Below are 16,265 nucleotides of genomic sequence, written 5' to 3'. Positions count from 1 at the left end.
GCAACGTCAGCTGAGCTTTTCCCGAAAAATCATTCGTGACCTTGGCTCGGATCCCGCCAAAAGTTCAAAGCGGCGGCGACAGTTAAGTCACCGAGTCGAAGCGCCGGTGCAAACGCGCGTGTAATTCCTAATTAGCTGGAGGACAACGAGGTGGCTGCAAAACACCGACCGCTATTTACAGCTTTAATGAAATGTATTATCGGACGGAACAATAGCAAGTGTGCCAAAGGTTCGTCGACATTGCTGTATATTATTCGCCACGCAAACTTAATGACCGACCAAACTTGTCATTTTTTGGGGGGGGCTCTGACAGCTGCGCAAAGCCTGCCGCCGTGGCCAAATGCGGGGATGGAACCCATGACGCCGAGGTTAAGAGGAGTCTGATGCTCAAGCAACTGAGCTAATGGCAAGCTCAGTTGACCCTGACGGAAGCTTTCCGCCTTGAGCCAACAGGAGCTTCCGCGCTACTCGGCATCCGTCATCCAGCTTGCCCGGGGGGGGGGGGGCATTTGACTTTCTTTCCCGCAATTTTTGCTTGTAATTGTCATCCAGCGAAGCTCCAAAAGCAAGCTAAGCATTGTCATTGTCAAAGCACCTTCAAGCACCTCCCGTTCTTTAGGAGCCGACGCTCGGTGGGCCCTTTGCCTTCAATGAAATCATTGTGAAAGGCACACCTCGCTACCTGCACGCCGACAGTGGCCTCGGTGTATACGCTTAAGCAAACACGCGCACACTGAAGCGTTTATGCCGGCCGGCCGGCCGCTCGCTCGCTCGCTCGCTCTTTAACACAGCTTCAGTGTGCTGGCAAAATAAATAGGAGCCGCCAGGAAATGCACTCTCAGTAGATGTTAGGCCGATTTCGTCATGTTGAGCATTTTTTTCACCTTTACTTTTTGTAACGTCTCGACGCTAGCTAACGCTATCGGTGTCGTGACGGCCAGCAGCGAGAGATGATGTTGAAAAACCATAGTTGTGGCAGAGGTAGCCCATCGCAATTTGCCTTTGAATGAAGCGAGCGCCCTTGGCGCGCTACATTCGTTAGTTAGCGTGTTGACTCGACCCCCCCCGAGCCCGGCGCAATCATCACCAGCTCGTCGCGGCCTGACACGCCACGTAATTGAACCTCCCCATCTGTCACTGCTGTCTTCATTTTCTTTTTTTTCTCTGTGCTGACAAAACGAAGCAAGATGAGGTGAACGGCAGTGGCGGCCACATTGAGTCTGTGCACAAAAAAAGAAACCCGGGTGACTTCTGTCCCGAGGAGACAACATTTGGCTGTCGAAAAAACCGATACAGGATTTTGAGAGCCTTCCAAATGCTCTTAACGGCTGGAACTCTCTGTCCCACCTTCCAAAACACACAGAGGCCCGCCACGAGGTACAGTAGAGCCTTGGAGGGCGTACATTGGAGCTCTGTGTTGCTGTTTAACTTGCAGGCTCCCTCGTTCCCTCCCTCCCTCCCTCCCTTCTCTCACCACCCCGTGCAGAGGCCGATTTGAAGTGCCTCCTGTTTTCATTTCACTGCCATCTCGTCGGAGCCAGTCCCTCCTCTGAACAGGCGCGTCTGTCCCCTCCAAAAGTATTGGAAGGCCTTCAGACTTCAGGACACGTGCAGACATCATTGTCTTCTTTTGAAAACGGCAGCGGGCCGGGCCGCGTAATGAGCCCTGAGGGCGCTGGAAGGAGCCGCCTCTCCTCCACGCCCAGGAGACTTGTTACATAAACCACTACACGTCCTGGATGAGCACCTTTTGCCACACTAAAAGCTTCCTCCCAGGTGGACGTTTATGCTAATGGCCGCAGAGTGCCTGCGCGACAGCGAGCGAGCGAGCGAGCGCCCGAAAACGAAGCTGCGCTCGCTCGTGACCTTGGCCCACTTGACTGGAGCGCTAATAGCCAGGCGGCGGCAGCGGCTCGGAATAGCAGCGACATTTTTAATTGTTGCCTGTGTCCTTGGCACACATCCGTGACTTTATTGACAAAGTGTCAAAGCATTTGATTTGAGTGGGAAAAAAAACTCGATTCTCTTTTCAATTCTAATGGTTCTCATTTCCCCAAATGCTGCAGTCTATACCGGAAAAAAGGCTCATTGAAGTAAAGTGACATCACCCCCTACTGGCTCGTGTTTGGTTGTTTTGCCCGGTCGCTTCAATGTACACTTCCCTCAGAAGATGAAAGAAAGTCTGTCTGTCTGTCCGTGTTGTCGTGGCAATGACGTGTAAGAGTCCACGTGTGCAGCCAGGCAGGAGTTTCGAATGGGATGAGTCAAAAGAGGAGTCGGCCATGCCGCCGCAGCGCACAAATGACTCAGTCGTACTCTTTCAATGCACTCACTGGAAATGGAACTTTATTCTGACAGCGCGCACAAGCTAACGCTGTCTTTCTTGTTGGAAGTTGTGTGTGCTTACCCTTTAAGAGGCAGCAGATATCTGAAGAGAAACATGTAGACAGACCATGTCCAATATGATCAAGTCTGCGTTTGGAGAGCCACAAATTAGGGGAGCGTCATATTTCATCGATTGGAAAAGCGCTGGCCGCTGCCAATCATCATTTGGCATTTGTCAACTTGTCACGTGGCTGCAGCCGCGGACGGCACAGTCTCCAAACGCAACGCTGACGGCTTATTTGCCCTCGATCTCCGTTAGCTGCGTGAGATCTTTCAAGTGCAGCCCTAAGCCTCTGCTCTGAAGATGAAACGCTAGTTTAGGGTTAGCGCTAGCTTAGCGCACCAGCCCGCTCCGTTATGTACATATACATACATACGTCTGTAGTCATTTGGTATCATAGTGTCTGTCCTAAAAATAGCGCGCCGCTTATCGAGGAATGTCTGACGTTTGTTGTTTTGATACGATTGTGTGTGACAATAATGGCCAAAATGGTAGAGCTGACTCGTGTCTTCATCTCCTGTGTGTGCACTGAGAGAAGTTCGTTCGTTCGTTCGTTCTTTCTTTCTTTCTTTCTTTCTTTCTTTCTTTCTTTCTTTCTTTCTTTCTTTCTTTCTTTCTTTCTTTCTTTCTTTCGCTCTTTCTTTCGCTCTTTCGCTCTTTCTTTCGCTCTTTCTTTCGCTCTTTCTTTCTTTCTTTCTTTCGCTCTTTCTTTCGCTCTTTCTTTCTCTCTTTCTCTCTTTCCGCGCGTGTCGTCCTAAAACAATGGCATCCGTGCCATCGACTGGCACGTTAATCACTCGTGGAAAGGAAGATGCTTTGAATTCCACGCTAAGGCCGTACTTGCGGCTAATCTGCTAGCCGCTCTTGGTTCCCACAAAGTGGATGGATACATGTGCGCCGTGTGCTTTTCCTTGTCTTTGTCGCCGTCCGTCTGGAGGTGGCTTTCCTCATGTTTCTCCAAAATGGGTTACAACTTCACTTTTGTGCTTGTAATGGAAGCAAAAGGTAATTGGGAAAACACGCTCATGCGCACGGCGTGCTCTCACACCCTTGTGTGTGTGTTCCTAGTGTGTCACATAATTAGCCTAGTTTAACTGCGCTAATAGCTTTATTCTCCAGCTCTTTGGGGTGATGACAGAAAATGGGAAGCCGTTTGTGGCGAGCGAGGGAGGGTGATGCACGCACGCACGCACGCACGCACGCACGCACGCACGCACGCACGCACCAGCGCAGCGAATGTGAGCGGCGTGTTGTCATGTTATTCTCACGGCCGTGTGTGCGCGCGCGTGAGCTCTCGAGTGTATTTTTGTGCGTAAGTGCAGTTCATTCATCACCGAGTGAGCCACGGCGACGAGCGAGCGAGCGAGGTGCAGCTCCCGACCGACCCAGCGCAGAGCTGCAAGCGCGGCGGCCGTGATTTATGTATGACTAGCCATCACATTTGAGCGACCATCCCCCGAAACCTCTCTCTTGTCATTTCTTCATATCCAGCTCCAGGCTCAGGTCTGATTGCAAAGAGAGAGCCTCCAAACCTGATTTGAATCTTTTGCTCCTATTTTTGCTCCAAATATGTGCAAAAGATGAGATGAAATTGGAAAGGCATGTTTGCTTCCTCCTCCTCTCTGTTGATCTTGGAACCTATTTTCTCTGCATCATGTCGTCAAATCCAACATCAATCGCGATTCTTCTGCGCTAATCGTTTGATTGCTCCTTGTTTGCCGAGTATCTCGGCAACGCAAATAACAAGTGTCGGCCCGGGGAATGACGGATGCGCCCGGAGATTAGCGCAAAGGCCAGCAGACGGCGTGCCAGCGCCGACGACGGCGTGCCAGCGCCGACACCGCCGCTAATCCCGGGATACATAAAAATAATACTTTGACCGCAACGCACCTGGAGTCAATGCTGAAGCGGCGTTTAGTTAGCCCCCCCCCCCCTCCCTCCTTTTAGCTCCTTTTATTGGGACGCATTGAGAGCACAAGCTGCCAGTAAAATAGACTTTTACTGTGTCAGCGCGGCCACGGTGGCCACACGCCCGCCCGCCCGCCCGCCCGCCCGCCCGCCCGCCCGCCAAATGAAGGCCCCCAGCTCCAGACTTGAGCCAGGCACCTGCCTTCACCACAACTTCCCTGAGAGATCCATTTCCACTCGTAAACATTGTGGGAACCGTGAAGAAAATCCAGCCCATATTCAAGACATCATTCCCGTTATCGGTATTGAGCAAAAAAAGCCCAAATCTGGCCGTCTCATATCAAGACGACGGCGTCTCCGCCGACTTCCTGAAGTGCCAGAATCCCCGCACTCGCTCTCTGATTCATTGCGGCGTGTTGGATTTATTCACCCGCAATCATCTCCAAACGTCATGTTGTCGTCAAATCCCAGTTAATAGCAGGCCCGGCCGGCCGCCCGCCCGCCCTGTCACCCCCCTCGACCGAGGTCACCCCCCCTCAAGGTCACCCCCCTCGACCGAGGTCACCCCCCCCCCCCCCCCTTCAACCCGCCCGCGCTTGGCACTCGCCACGACTGCGAGTGCGCCTCGGGCTCCGACGGTGGCACGTGTCCTTCACGCCGCCGCGTCTGGAAGGAATGTGCCCCAAAAAGACTGGCGTGACTTGGCATCGCCAGGGATGAATAATAAATGGCTTTGAGAATCTTGTAGTCACCAGAGGTGACCGCTTGTTCTTGCGCAATGGCCCCAGGAATGGGCCCAAGGAATAGAAAATGAACAAGCGTCTAAGTATATCCAGCGTTGGACGGAACCCCTCCCTGTCAAATCTCTTCCCCGCTTCCACTTTGTGGTTCCGAGTCAACGTGCTAACTTTAGCTAAAGGCACAAGAATGTTTGATGAGCGAGAGAACTGGATGCTTTCATTTTTAAATTTTTTTTTTTTGGTAAAGCCCAGTGCGCGCGCACGCACGCACGCACGCACGCACGCACGCACGCACGCACGTACGGGAAGAAGGGGCGCAGTGGTGGTGAGCCAATTACGAAAGCGAGGCACCATTGCGGGCAGGCGGGCTAATAATATACACTCTCAGTAAAATTCCAACCGTGTGTATTTCTACTACGTTGATGTCAGCCAATGTTTAAAAAGAAAACGTTTCAGTAGACGCTCACTAGCAGACATCCATAGTGTTGCAAAATTTCAATCAAAACTCTTTACTCCATAAATCGATAGGCTCATTGGTGGAATGAATGCTAAAATATATCGGATAGAGACAACTTAAAGCAGGTTCCATCCCATGAGCAAATGTTTTCATGTGTGTGTGGAGTGATTCCGGGGGCTGCTTCAAACTGTGCCCAGCGGATGGGCTCGTGGTTACAGGAATGGGGCAAGTCCTCCTGGCGTATTTTGGGATGCGGTCGCCGCAGATGCCGTATCGTAAATGGTGTTGTTGTTCTTTTTTTTTTCATTTGGGATTGCACAGCTATGCCGAGTCATCGGCAAGTGCCGAGTCTGCCGTCCTCCATTTAGAGAGGGTTTGAAGAAAAGAAGAAAAAAAAAAAGGGTAACATCGAAAGCAACCTTCCGGCAGCCTCAGCTCAAATTCCGCGTCGGGCGTGTGTGTAGCTTTGCGCCATTAAAGACCACAGAGATGTTCTTCATTGGCTGCCAGGCTTGGCCAGGGCGGGGCGGGGCAGGGCAGGGCAGGGCAGGGCAGGGCAGGGCAGGGCAGGGCAGGGCAGGGCAGGGCAGGGCAGGGCAGGGCAAGGCAAGGCGCAACTCTGCACTCGACGCCCGATGGGGCCTCTCATCTGAATAGGTGCTTTTCATGGACGTTGCTTGCCCGCCTGCCTGCCTGCCTGCCTGCCTGCCTGCCTGCCTGCCTGCCTGCCCGCCCGCCGCAATGTCTTTTCAGCACGTGTGCGCGTGTGGTTGTGCTATTTGCGTAAATAACTCCAAAATGCGCAAGTGGGTGTGTTTGGGGGAACATTTTTTCCCCTCCTTTGCCGAGCCAATTTTTCTCACTTATTTGTGGTGATTGTAATGAGCTATACTTTCTTTCTTTCTTTCTTTCTTTCTTTCTTTCTTTCTTTCTTTCTTTCTTTCTTTCTTTCTTTCTTTCTTTCTTTCTTTCTTTCTTTCTTTCTCTCTTTCTTTCTTTCTTTCTTTCTTTCTTTCTTTCTTTCTTTCTTTCTTTCTTTCTTTCTTTCTTTCTTTCTTTCTTTCTTTCTTTCTTTCTTTCTTTCTTTCACCTGGAGAGTCTTTCGAACTGATTCTAATTCGATTACAACTTCATTCTCTTGGTATGATTAGTGTTCCCCCCCCTCCCCCCCCGCCGATTACTTATTGTGACAACAAAAATCTCCTCGGTCACACTAAATTGAATTGAGCTCTTTTAATCACTGTACAAAGGTTCAACTTGATCCCTTAGTCCCAGTACACTTGTGTCTTTTCTTTTGATGGGGTCACGTCAGACCTCACACTGAAGCTCTCTGTCGCCCCCCTGTGGTACATGTCAGTTTCACCGCTATGATTGTTTTGCCTGTGCGGTTGCCGATGCTGATGTTGCCTTGTAGGGAACGCACGTACGCTTGCACGCATGCTTGAATAGGGATATCCCGTTCAGTGTGTTTTCACTTTGAGCTGACTCAAAGATATCCTACGCATGCCATTTGTCACGGTGATCTTTTTGTTTGCCTCTTTGGCTTAGCGATGAAGCATCCCATCAGCCAACGGGCCTCGCCGAGCTCCGATCCGGACGGCGACGATGGCCGAGAGGAGGGGCGGCCGTCGCTAGGGCGCGCTCACAGGCCCAAGAGGGAACGGAAAGAGCGCAGCTGCACCACGTGCGACGTTTGCGACATCCAACTCAACTCGGCGGCGCAGGCGCAGATCCACTACCACGGCAAGACGCACAAGAGGAGGCTCAAGCAGAACGGCCACGGAGGCAAGACGGCAAAAGGCACAGGTCAGGCAGGCGGGCATCGTGTCCCAATGCTGGGGTTCTTTCTTTCTTTTCTTCTTCCTGATGTATCGAAAATTCACCTGAGGCAGTTTGGCAGTGCAAAAAGTGGAATGGATTCATTTCATTTGGTAGGCGTCACGAGAATGGCCAAAAACCCCAAAATGTCCTTGCCATTTGATGGTGGAGTGGAGTGGAGTGGAGTGGAGTGGAGTGGAGTGGAGTGGAGTGGAGTGGAGTGGAGTGGAGTGGAGTGGAGTGGAGCATCCTCTTATATTAAGAGCGGATGCTGCCGATGCTGCCGATGCTGCCGATGCTGCCGATGCTGCCGATGCTGCCGATGCTGCCGATGCTGCCGATGCTGCCGATGCTGCCGATGCTGCCGATGCTGCCGATGCTGCCGATGCTGCCGATGCTGCCGATGCTGCCGATGCTGCCGATGCTGCCGATGCTGCCGATGCTGCCGATGCTGCCGATGCTGCCGATGCTGCGGCTGACCGGCTGATGCAAACGCGCATGCCTGCGCTGAAGCCATGCCGTGTGCAGATTCTCTCTGACACGCCGTCACAATGGCGCGGCCTTATCTCCACTCACCTTCTGCTGACTCCCCCGGGCTGCAAGCCGCCCTGCTGCGTCCTCCCTCCCTCCCTCCTGCCCTCCCGCCTCAGCTTCACTCTGCTTTGGACAGTTTTAAAGAAGTAAATAGGTGTTTGTGTCAGCCCATATACTCAGAGTTTTTACTCTTTTTTTTTTTTTTATCAGATTCCCTCATTCCACCCCCCCAAAAAAAGAGTATTTTTCTTTCCTGCTCTGCTCTGCTCTGCTCTGCTCTGCCCTGCTTGGCTTCGCTTCGCTTCGCTTAGCTGAGCTGAGCTGAGCTGAGCTGACAGTAGGTCTGGGCCCTTCCTCCTTCTGGCGTCGCTCGATGCCGGCCGGACAGGTGCGGAAGCCAGACCAGACCGACTAAGACACGTGCGCCACTCAGCTGTCCGTTGTTATGACACAGCCACTAATGCTAAACATTCCTTGACTGAATAGGAAAGAAGTCAATGAAGCAGTGTCGCCAGAGTTTTGTTTGTCATGCGTACCTCTTTGAAGGATGATGTGTTTACGACTCGTGGCAAAAGCGGGATCCCATCTCCGGCGACGCGTCCTTGCGAGCGTAAATTCCAGTCAAGACGTTTAGCAAGACACGCAGAGGACTGATTTCTTTATTTATCCACGTATAAAATGGGCCCCGGCGCAATTGCAGATGATGACACGATGATGGCAGAGAGAGAGAGAGAGAGAGAGAGAGAGAGGCCTGATTTGACCTAGCAACGTGAACACGCGCTCGTCTTTGTGTCTGCGCGCGCGCGCACACGTGCGTGGAGCGTCGTCCAGATCTGCCAAAGTGAGAGGGAGGAGGAGAAAGAATTAGCATTTTTTTCACGCTCCTCTATATCTCATTTTCCTCTGATGTGTGCACTTTTTTTTTTTCCCCCCCCTTTTGGTTTTGAAATTTGCCGTGCCTGTTAGGCTCGTCATCACGGCCGCCCGTCTGATGCCATCTCCTCTGCCGCGCCGCTGTTTTAATAAAGCGTGACGGATTGGATTAAAGGCGAGGATTTTCTGCACGAATGCATTTGCGCATCTGTGTTTTATTTTTGTCGCCTTGTGCCATTTTCCAATCCCCCCCCCCCCCCCCCCCCCCCCCCTTGACGACACGAAATGACTTCTGTCGTACTCCCCCATGCGCACGGGAAGGCCAGAGCCCAGATTCCAAGCCAGACCTTTTTAGCTTGGAGCCAAACGTGCTAAGTAAAGCTGTTAAAAAACAATGCGATTTTCTTTTCCCCTTTTTTCACTTTCCTTCTCTTCTGCGCTCTGCTCATCATCCCCCCCCTCCCCCCCCCCCCCCCCCCCCCCCCGCTCTGCTCTGCCCTGCCCTGCCCGCCCTACCCTGCCTGGGGTGCGGCGGGTTCAAACTCTGGCAAAAGGTCGGCGGGCACGCGAGCGAGGCCAGCGCACAAGGGGATCCGCCGATGCGAGAAACAAGCCACGGTGGGGGAAGGGCACATCCACTGATTTGGAAGCTCTTGAAAGCGTTTAACTCGGAAGCCTGCTGTGCCTTTTACTCTCTTGATGAGGCCCGGACAGATCAAACTAATATTTATGCACTGTCACTATGTCACTTGTTTATGCAAATAAACTCCCACGAGTATCGGCCGAAGAAACACACACACGTGCACGTCGGCATTTAGAGCGGATGATTTTCATTGTTATTCATGAATTAATTTATTCGCCGGTGGCAGACGCCAAACGGGGGCTGGAATATGCAGATGCAGGTTTGTTTCTCCGCGGGAATTTTCCGGCCCATCGCCTCCGGCCCGTAATAAAGACAGGCAGGCAGGCAGGCAGGCAGGCAGGCAGGGAAGGAGGAGGAGGCTCCAAGTCCTCTTTGGTGTGCTCCAGGTGGGATGGAATGGCGTCCTTGACACCGGGGTGAGCATGTAGCGCCATCCTTTTTGCTTTTGTCTCAGCGCTTACCGCTGACCCCGCAACCAATCTGGACATAACTAACGCACGCCCAAAGCGGATGCTGCGTCACCTCCCCTCACCCCTCACGGGGTCCAGTCAAGTCGCTGGCAAATGTCAACACTCTTCGTGGGTGCATTCATGCGGAGGGGAGGGAAGGGAGGGAAAGGAAGGAAGGAGGGAAGGGAGGGTGGGATAAGGAAGGGAGGGGAGGCAAGGGAAGAGAAGAGAAGGGAAGGAAGGAAGGAAGGAAGGAAGGAAGGAAGGAAGGAAGGAAGGAAGGAAGGAAGGAAGGAAGGAAGGAAGGAAGGAAGGAAGGAAGGAAGGAAGGAAGGAAGGTAATTGCGTGTAGAACCTAGCATACGGACATAGATTAGACATGTTATAGACGTTGCATGGAACATTAGATGCAGTATGATATACGTAAATAGGACATTAGAGATGCATTCAAGGTACATACATCAAATATTAGAGAACATAGGATTACAGGATGGTACACGAGCCTTGGATAGCGTTTAAAAAAAAAAAAGTCAAATGTTGCTTTGATAGCTTCACAGTGCATACATGAAATGATGTATCTGTAAATACGCTCCATTTGACGCGCAGCTCGTTGTGCCGTTGGAGAGCAGGAAAAAAAAGTTCATCAAGATGAGTTCTCAGCTCATAAACGAAACCAATGCAAATGCGCTGCGAGGTTTTATCCAGATACGGCGCTAAGAAAATAAATAAGCAAAATGGCCGCGTCACGGCGCAGAGAGACGCAAATAGCAAACGGCCGGGAGGATGTTGGCTTCTTGGCACGCCACGCGCCGACAGGAAGTCAACATGTCAGCGTGGAGACGCTAACAGACGCTCCCTTTTCGAAGAGATGTTGAGAGGTCACGCTCCTAAAAAAAGTCTTTTTTATTTATGAAATATATTGTCACAGTGCTTGCGACATTGCTCCTAGCATCCTTCATGGCTGACATGTTGTTCCCTTGCCTGTTGGCCAAAGGAGAGAGAGGGAGGGAGGGAGGGAGGGAGGGAGGGAGGACCCGCACGAGGCCCCGTAAGCGTGAGTCCGGTCCAGAGTCCGGGGCCGTGTGTCAAATCAGCAGTGCCTGCCTGTGAGCACCCCAGGCCCAATTTGTAGCGTATAATTAGCTTTTAATCAGCACCCTCGTTGGAGGGGGTGGGGGTGGCCGAGCGAGCGAGCGAGCGAGCGAGCGGCCAAGATTAAGCCCGGCTCTGGCTCTGGCTCTGGCTCTGGCTCTGGCTCTGGCTCTGGCTCTGGCACGGGCTGTGCTTAAAATAAGCATTCCGAAATTGCCTTTGAAAGCCGGTGACCCGTAGCATCCAATCACATTGCCATGTTGCTTGTTTATTTTCCCTTTGCTTTCTGGGGAATATGTTGTCATTTTGCAGTGACTCTGACCTACCTTTATGTCATTATTTGGCATGCAAAGTCATGCCTAATGCAGGACAATCGACCAGGACGTACATACGTAGCATATGCGCTCGTATATATGTAGTTTATAGTCTGAAATGTAATATGGTAGATTAGCCGGCGTGGTGGAATCCGCCCGCGCTGGTCCCCAGCGCGTTTCTACTCCATAATGAAGTGAAGGCAGATGAAAGGCTTCTTTTAATGGGATTTGCTTGAGCTGGGCCGAGGGAGGGAGGGAGGGGAAGCAACGCGGCGGCCACACGTCACCTTCTGTGGCTAATAAGTTGCCGTTATTGTTCCGCAGGGTGCATTTGTCCCTGTATTTGGAATTTGAACCATCCACCTCGGACCTGTAGGTGGCAGTAACGCGCATTAAAAACGGACCGTTTTCACACCCACAACGGCGCAGACCGGTGTAACGCCACCCATAGCGAGTTGAGCGCGTCCACGTGGTTAACAATACCCGGTCCCTTCCATTAAAAGCGATTCCTCCCGTTGTTCTAAAAGTGGAAGGAAGAAAATGTTCCAAATGTTTTATTTTTAGACCTCCCGAGCCTGATCGTGCAGCATTTACATTGGGAATATATTTGCGGGGGTCGGCAGCGTTGGATGGAAGGATGCTTGTTTGAAGTGTCGTGATGTCTATTCAGCGTATCTGGACTTTATTATTTTTGAGCATTCCTGAGGTCAGGCGACAAGCCCCCCCCCCTCCCCCCCCTTCTGTTCTCTACTCGTCTACACACAAGCAGAACGGGATTTGGAAACAAATGAGTGTGAAGAGTCATCTTGTGGCTCATGACCTCCTCCGGGGGTTTTGCGCTGCCGCTTATTGTTCTGTCAACAGCATCTGCTGGCTCTGATAACGGGATTAGAGCGGCCCGTCGTCCCATTGGGATTAACTAGCAAAGGGACTCTATGTTTGTCATTTGAACTGGACGTGGAGACCTTCTCGCCACATTTCTTTCCCCCTTTTTCCAATTATAAGCTGTCACTCTCTCCTGGAGACAAGGACGGACATTTGGAATAGCAACTCGGCGCTCTCTGAAGTGCCCGAGTAAATCAAGCGCCGCCGATGGATTGGAGGTTATGTCGAGGTGTCCGACGGCGTAACCCTAACCCTACTGAAAGCAATGTTAAAGATCAGAAATGGAAGGAAGGATCTCCAAATGTGTATTCTCAATCAATGTGCTTCGACCCAAACAATCTGAAAGGTGTCCGCCGTCTTTTGATGACTGGCCCATCTGCTGGAGAAGCTGATTTTTCTCCCCCTCCCAAAAATGGACATGGCAGCGGGTTCTCACAAAGGTCTCCTTGTGTGGTGCGCCCAGCCCAGCCCAGCCCGGCCCGGCCCGGCGCTGTGACTGGCGCTCTCCGTGATTCCATCTGATGCGAGCGAGTGTCAGCCTGGCTTCTGTCAAGCTGTTTGTCAGTGCTTGTCTTCACACCTCTCTCTTCTTCTTCTTTTCAACTGGTTTATTCCATCCATCCAATCCCATCATAGCCATTGTGGCTGGGACGATCGATGGACTTGCCGTTTCAGTTTTGGTCATCTTGTGTCTCATTTTTGTTTTTATGACTTAGCTTGAGGGGGGGGGGGGGGGGTTGTTAAGGGGGAACCGCTTTGGGTTGACACCTGGCGTCTTCTTTCCCTTCTGTTGTCACATGACCATTTCAATGAGCCCCCATAGACGGGAATCTCTCATCGATGTCCAAAATGTTCCCGACTCACGTTTGGAGCCAAGTTCCGTACGTTTGTTTATTAGCTCGCATGTGTTTGCCGGCCTTGGCTGGCTGGCACATTTAGCTCGCTCGGCTAGACTCCGCCCGCCCTCCCTCCCTCCCTCCCTGCCTCCCAGTCAGAGCGCGGGCTGTCGCCGCTCGTCAGCGTTAAAGCCGAGCCGATGCCCTCACGCGCCCCGACAGGCAGGCGGCCCGCGGGGGAGCCGGCGTCGGGATGCGCGCGCGAACGGCGCTCGGGATAAATCGTTTTGTTTACGTAAGGAATGATGAAAGATGTTGAATTATACGACATTTGCAGTCCTTTACGCTCTCCGTCTGCGATGACCTTTTGAGGAGAAGTCGCCGGCCGCCATCCGTGGCGAGTTTGGTGTCGGGGGGGAGGAGGATGCGACGTGCGTGGCGGCCTAGTTCCACAGCTGCTTGCGCATCTTCCGTTACGGCTCTTGACGTCCGCTGACTGCTTCTCGCAGATGTGGTAGGCCCTCATTTCTGCCTTTCCATTGGCCCATTCACACCTCTCTCTCTTTTTCTCCATGCCTTTAGGTTGTGAGGATTGGACTGAGCATACTGGCATACCAAATGTATTTTTCGAGTTGAGTTTGGGCTCCTCCTCAGCCAGTAGTGACTCCGCCTCCCCCAGTTGACAAAAGTCATTGACGAATGACTGACGTGAGGGAACCCGGCAGTAGCACTCTCGTCGTGCCAATGCTAAATGTGGAGGTGCGGATGTGATTCGTGTCTAGCGTATATTTCCATTCATAGAAGAATCCTCCAGGTTTCTATTTGGAAGAGTTGGCTGCACTCGCCCACCACATTGGGGCTCTTATGTAAACGGGCCAAGTCTGTCTAGATGGACGCATTACGCGGACCCGATCGGTCGGCCCGGCAGCCGGCCCGCGAATCATTCGGCTTATTTACTCATCCGGCAGTAATACATTCGCAGCGGCGCCCCCAAAATGGCTCGATGAGCAACTTACGGATTGTCCCAGCTGGAATTCAACGGAGACAGGAATTTGTCTTTACAATTCACAAAAGGCAGAAGATATGCAGCAGGGAACATTTTTGGATCGTCTGCACGAAATGACCTTCTCTGCATGCTGATGGGATTGCTTTGAATGGACGTAGGGAAAAAAAGTGATACAAGATGAGGCGTGAGATGGAAGAAAAAGGCTGTAATTAAGTTCCTGATTGCACCCTCGCTGCCCCGACCGTCACAATGGGCGTGTCGTGAAGCCATGCCTCTTAAAGAATATAAAACATGTATGCCGCCGTCCAGGTAGTAGTGAGAGGGGGACAGAAGACGCAAGAGAGAGCCAGGGGCGTCAGAGCGAGCCAGAGAGAGAGCGAGCCAGAGAGAGCGAGAGAGAGAGAGAGAGAGAGCGGAGGTCTGGGCTGCTCCGCTCTTCTCCTCCTCTCTTCCGTCTCATTCATTCCTCGCCTCCGTCCAGCCGAGACGAGCAGCGAGCGACAGCAGGAGGGATTTTAACTGAGGATACGGCCACAAATTCCCGGACAGCCTTCGGAGTGGCGGCGGCGGCGGCGTTTGTCATCAAACCCGGGAGGGGACGCTCCGACATCAGGCGGGCGCTTCCGTGCACACCTGTGCTCCCTCCCCCGTCCGTGTACACGCGAGTGACACGCCGCTGGCTGCCATGCTCATCGGTGAGTCCTCCGCGCTTTGTGATGAAAAAGTCCCTTGAATGGAGCCTCCCACTTGTTTAAATTCACACGCTGGCTCGCACAGCATCCGCCTCCGCCTCCGCCTCAGCCTCAGCACCCAACTTTATCCTCCGTTCACTTGGATATGGAAAAAAGGATCTCAAATATTTGAATAAAGCCGGCTCAATCAAATGACCCCAAAACACTGTTATATATTGATATCATATTCCTCTATAAAGAGGAATAAAAGTCACTCGCCCGTAAAATGATCCTTTTTTTCACGTTGCGCTGAATTATCCTTTTATCATATTATTAATATGATCATTATTCATCAATTGATCAATTCAAAATAGAGGACGACTTAGACAATATTTTTCAAGTTTCCATGAGCATATGTGCTTCAAACAAATATCGGGCTTCAAAATAGAAAATGGTGGTAAATCACATGAGGATAATTGGACGTTGTTAAGATGGAAAATGTTTTCAAAAGAAATTGCATGTGGAAATGTGAAAAATCATTTCATTCATAATTCTGAGATTTGGAATAGTTCTTGCATTTGTATTTCTTGACGCAAGGTGACCCCGCCAATGTGGACATTTGTCACTCTGGCCTATTTTTCTTTGTCTTCTCTTTTTGCGGAAGGACGCTCTCGTCTGAACGTGACGAATTCCTACGGAAAGCGGCTGTCCATTTTCTGGGCCGCCGTCAGAACGATTAGTCCGACAAAAGCGCTCGATTTTTGGCAGAGCTGCCGTGCAAAACGCAGATTGATTGATTGATTGATCTATTTATTTTGGCCCTGCAGCCTGCAGCCATGAGACTTGACGGGCTGCGGGAGGGCTGATTACAGGCTGGGGAATGGGTGCCATTCTCCATCTTCTCCTTGATCGGGGAGGCTAATCTGCACTAAACTGAGGTCCCTGGCTCCATCAGAGCTAATTATGTGTGTGATGGTTCCACACACAAGCTGTGAGAGAGCTTAGCGCTGGATTTAAGAGCCGTAGTAAGCTGACGTATTCCTTGACTCGCCGATTAACACGTCTAGACGCCGATTGAAAGCGGTCGCAAACTTCATGGCCTAAAATGGCCGCCACGCAATTAAAATGGTTGCCGCCGCCGCCGCCGCTTTGCATGGGGTTTGAATGGAAAAGACACTTGCGGGCAAGAAGCTGCCGTAGTGGGTCGGGCCCGTAGTCTGGCTAGCCGAACAAAGGGACGCTACGACCTAAAACAATTGAATTGACGTCGCGTATCGCAGACTTTGAGGTCAGGATCAGACGGAAATCCTTTTGTTTTTTCACGCGCCTGCCATCTGCCATAACTGACGAGCAGTCACCCAACACAGATTGGCTAACGCTTTAGCTAGTCAGCGGCCAGTTAGCGGGCGGGCGGCCAGCAAGCCAGCCAGCCAGCCAGCCAGCCAGCCAGCCAGCCAGCCAGCCAGCCAGCCAGCCAGCCAGCCAGCCAGCCAGCCAGCCAGCCGACGCTACGCTCTTCATTCCGTGACTCGTTTCCTTCCATTCCTTTATACGGCACAAGCCCCTTTGTGTGACTGGTGTGGCACAACCTTTGACCTTCCACTTTTGTCTGATCCTTTTGTGGCGTGGGAGTGTTGTCGTGTTCTTTCTCAC

General features: G+C 51.9%; 1 protein-coding gene across 1 annotated transcript in view; it reads left to right on the top strand.

Annotated features, from left to right (window-relative positions):
- Positions 1-16,265, top strand: part of znf385c (zinc finger protein 385C) — a 28,548-nt gene that overhangs the window by 1,152 nt on the left and 11,131 nt on the right. Inside the window, exon 2 of the mRNA XM_085934714.1 lies at positions 7,040-7,297. Within this exon, the coding sequence (XP_085790840.1) occupies positions 7,040-7,297 (258 nt within the window). The remainder of the gene's footprint in view (positions 1-7,039; positions 7,298-16,265) is intronic.

Source organism: Syngnathus leptorhynchus, chromosome 16, assembly GCF_054491065.1.
Source record: "Syngnathus leptorhynchus isolate UIUO chromosome 16, UIUO_Slep, whole genome shotgun sequence".
Lineage (NCBI taxonomy): Eukaryota > Metazoa > Chordata > Actinopteri > Syngnathiformes > Syngnathidae > Syngnathus > Syngnathus leptorhynchus.
The sequence above is the reverse complement of the archived record's forward strand: the minus strand, read 5'-3'. Positions and strand labels throughout refer to the sequence as shown.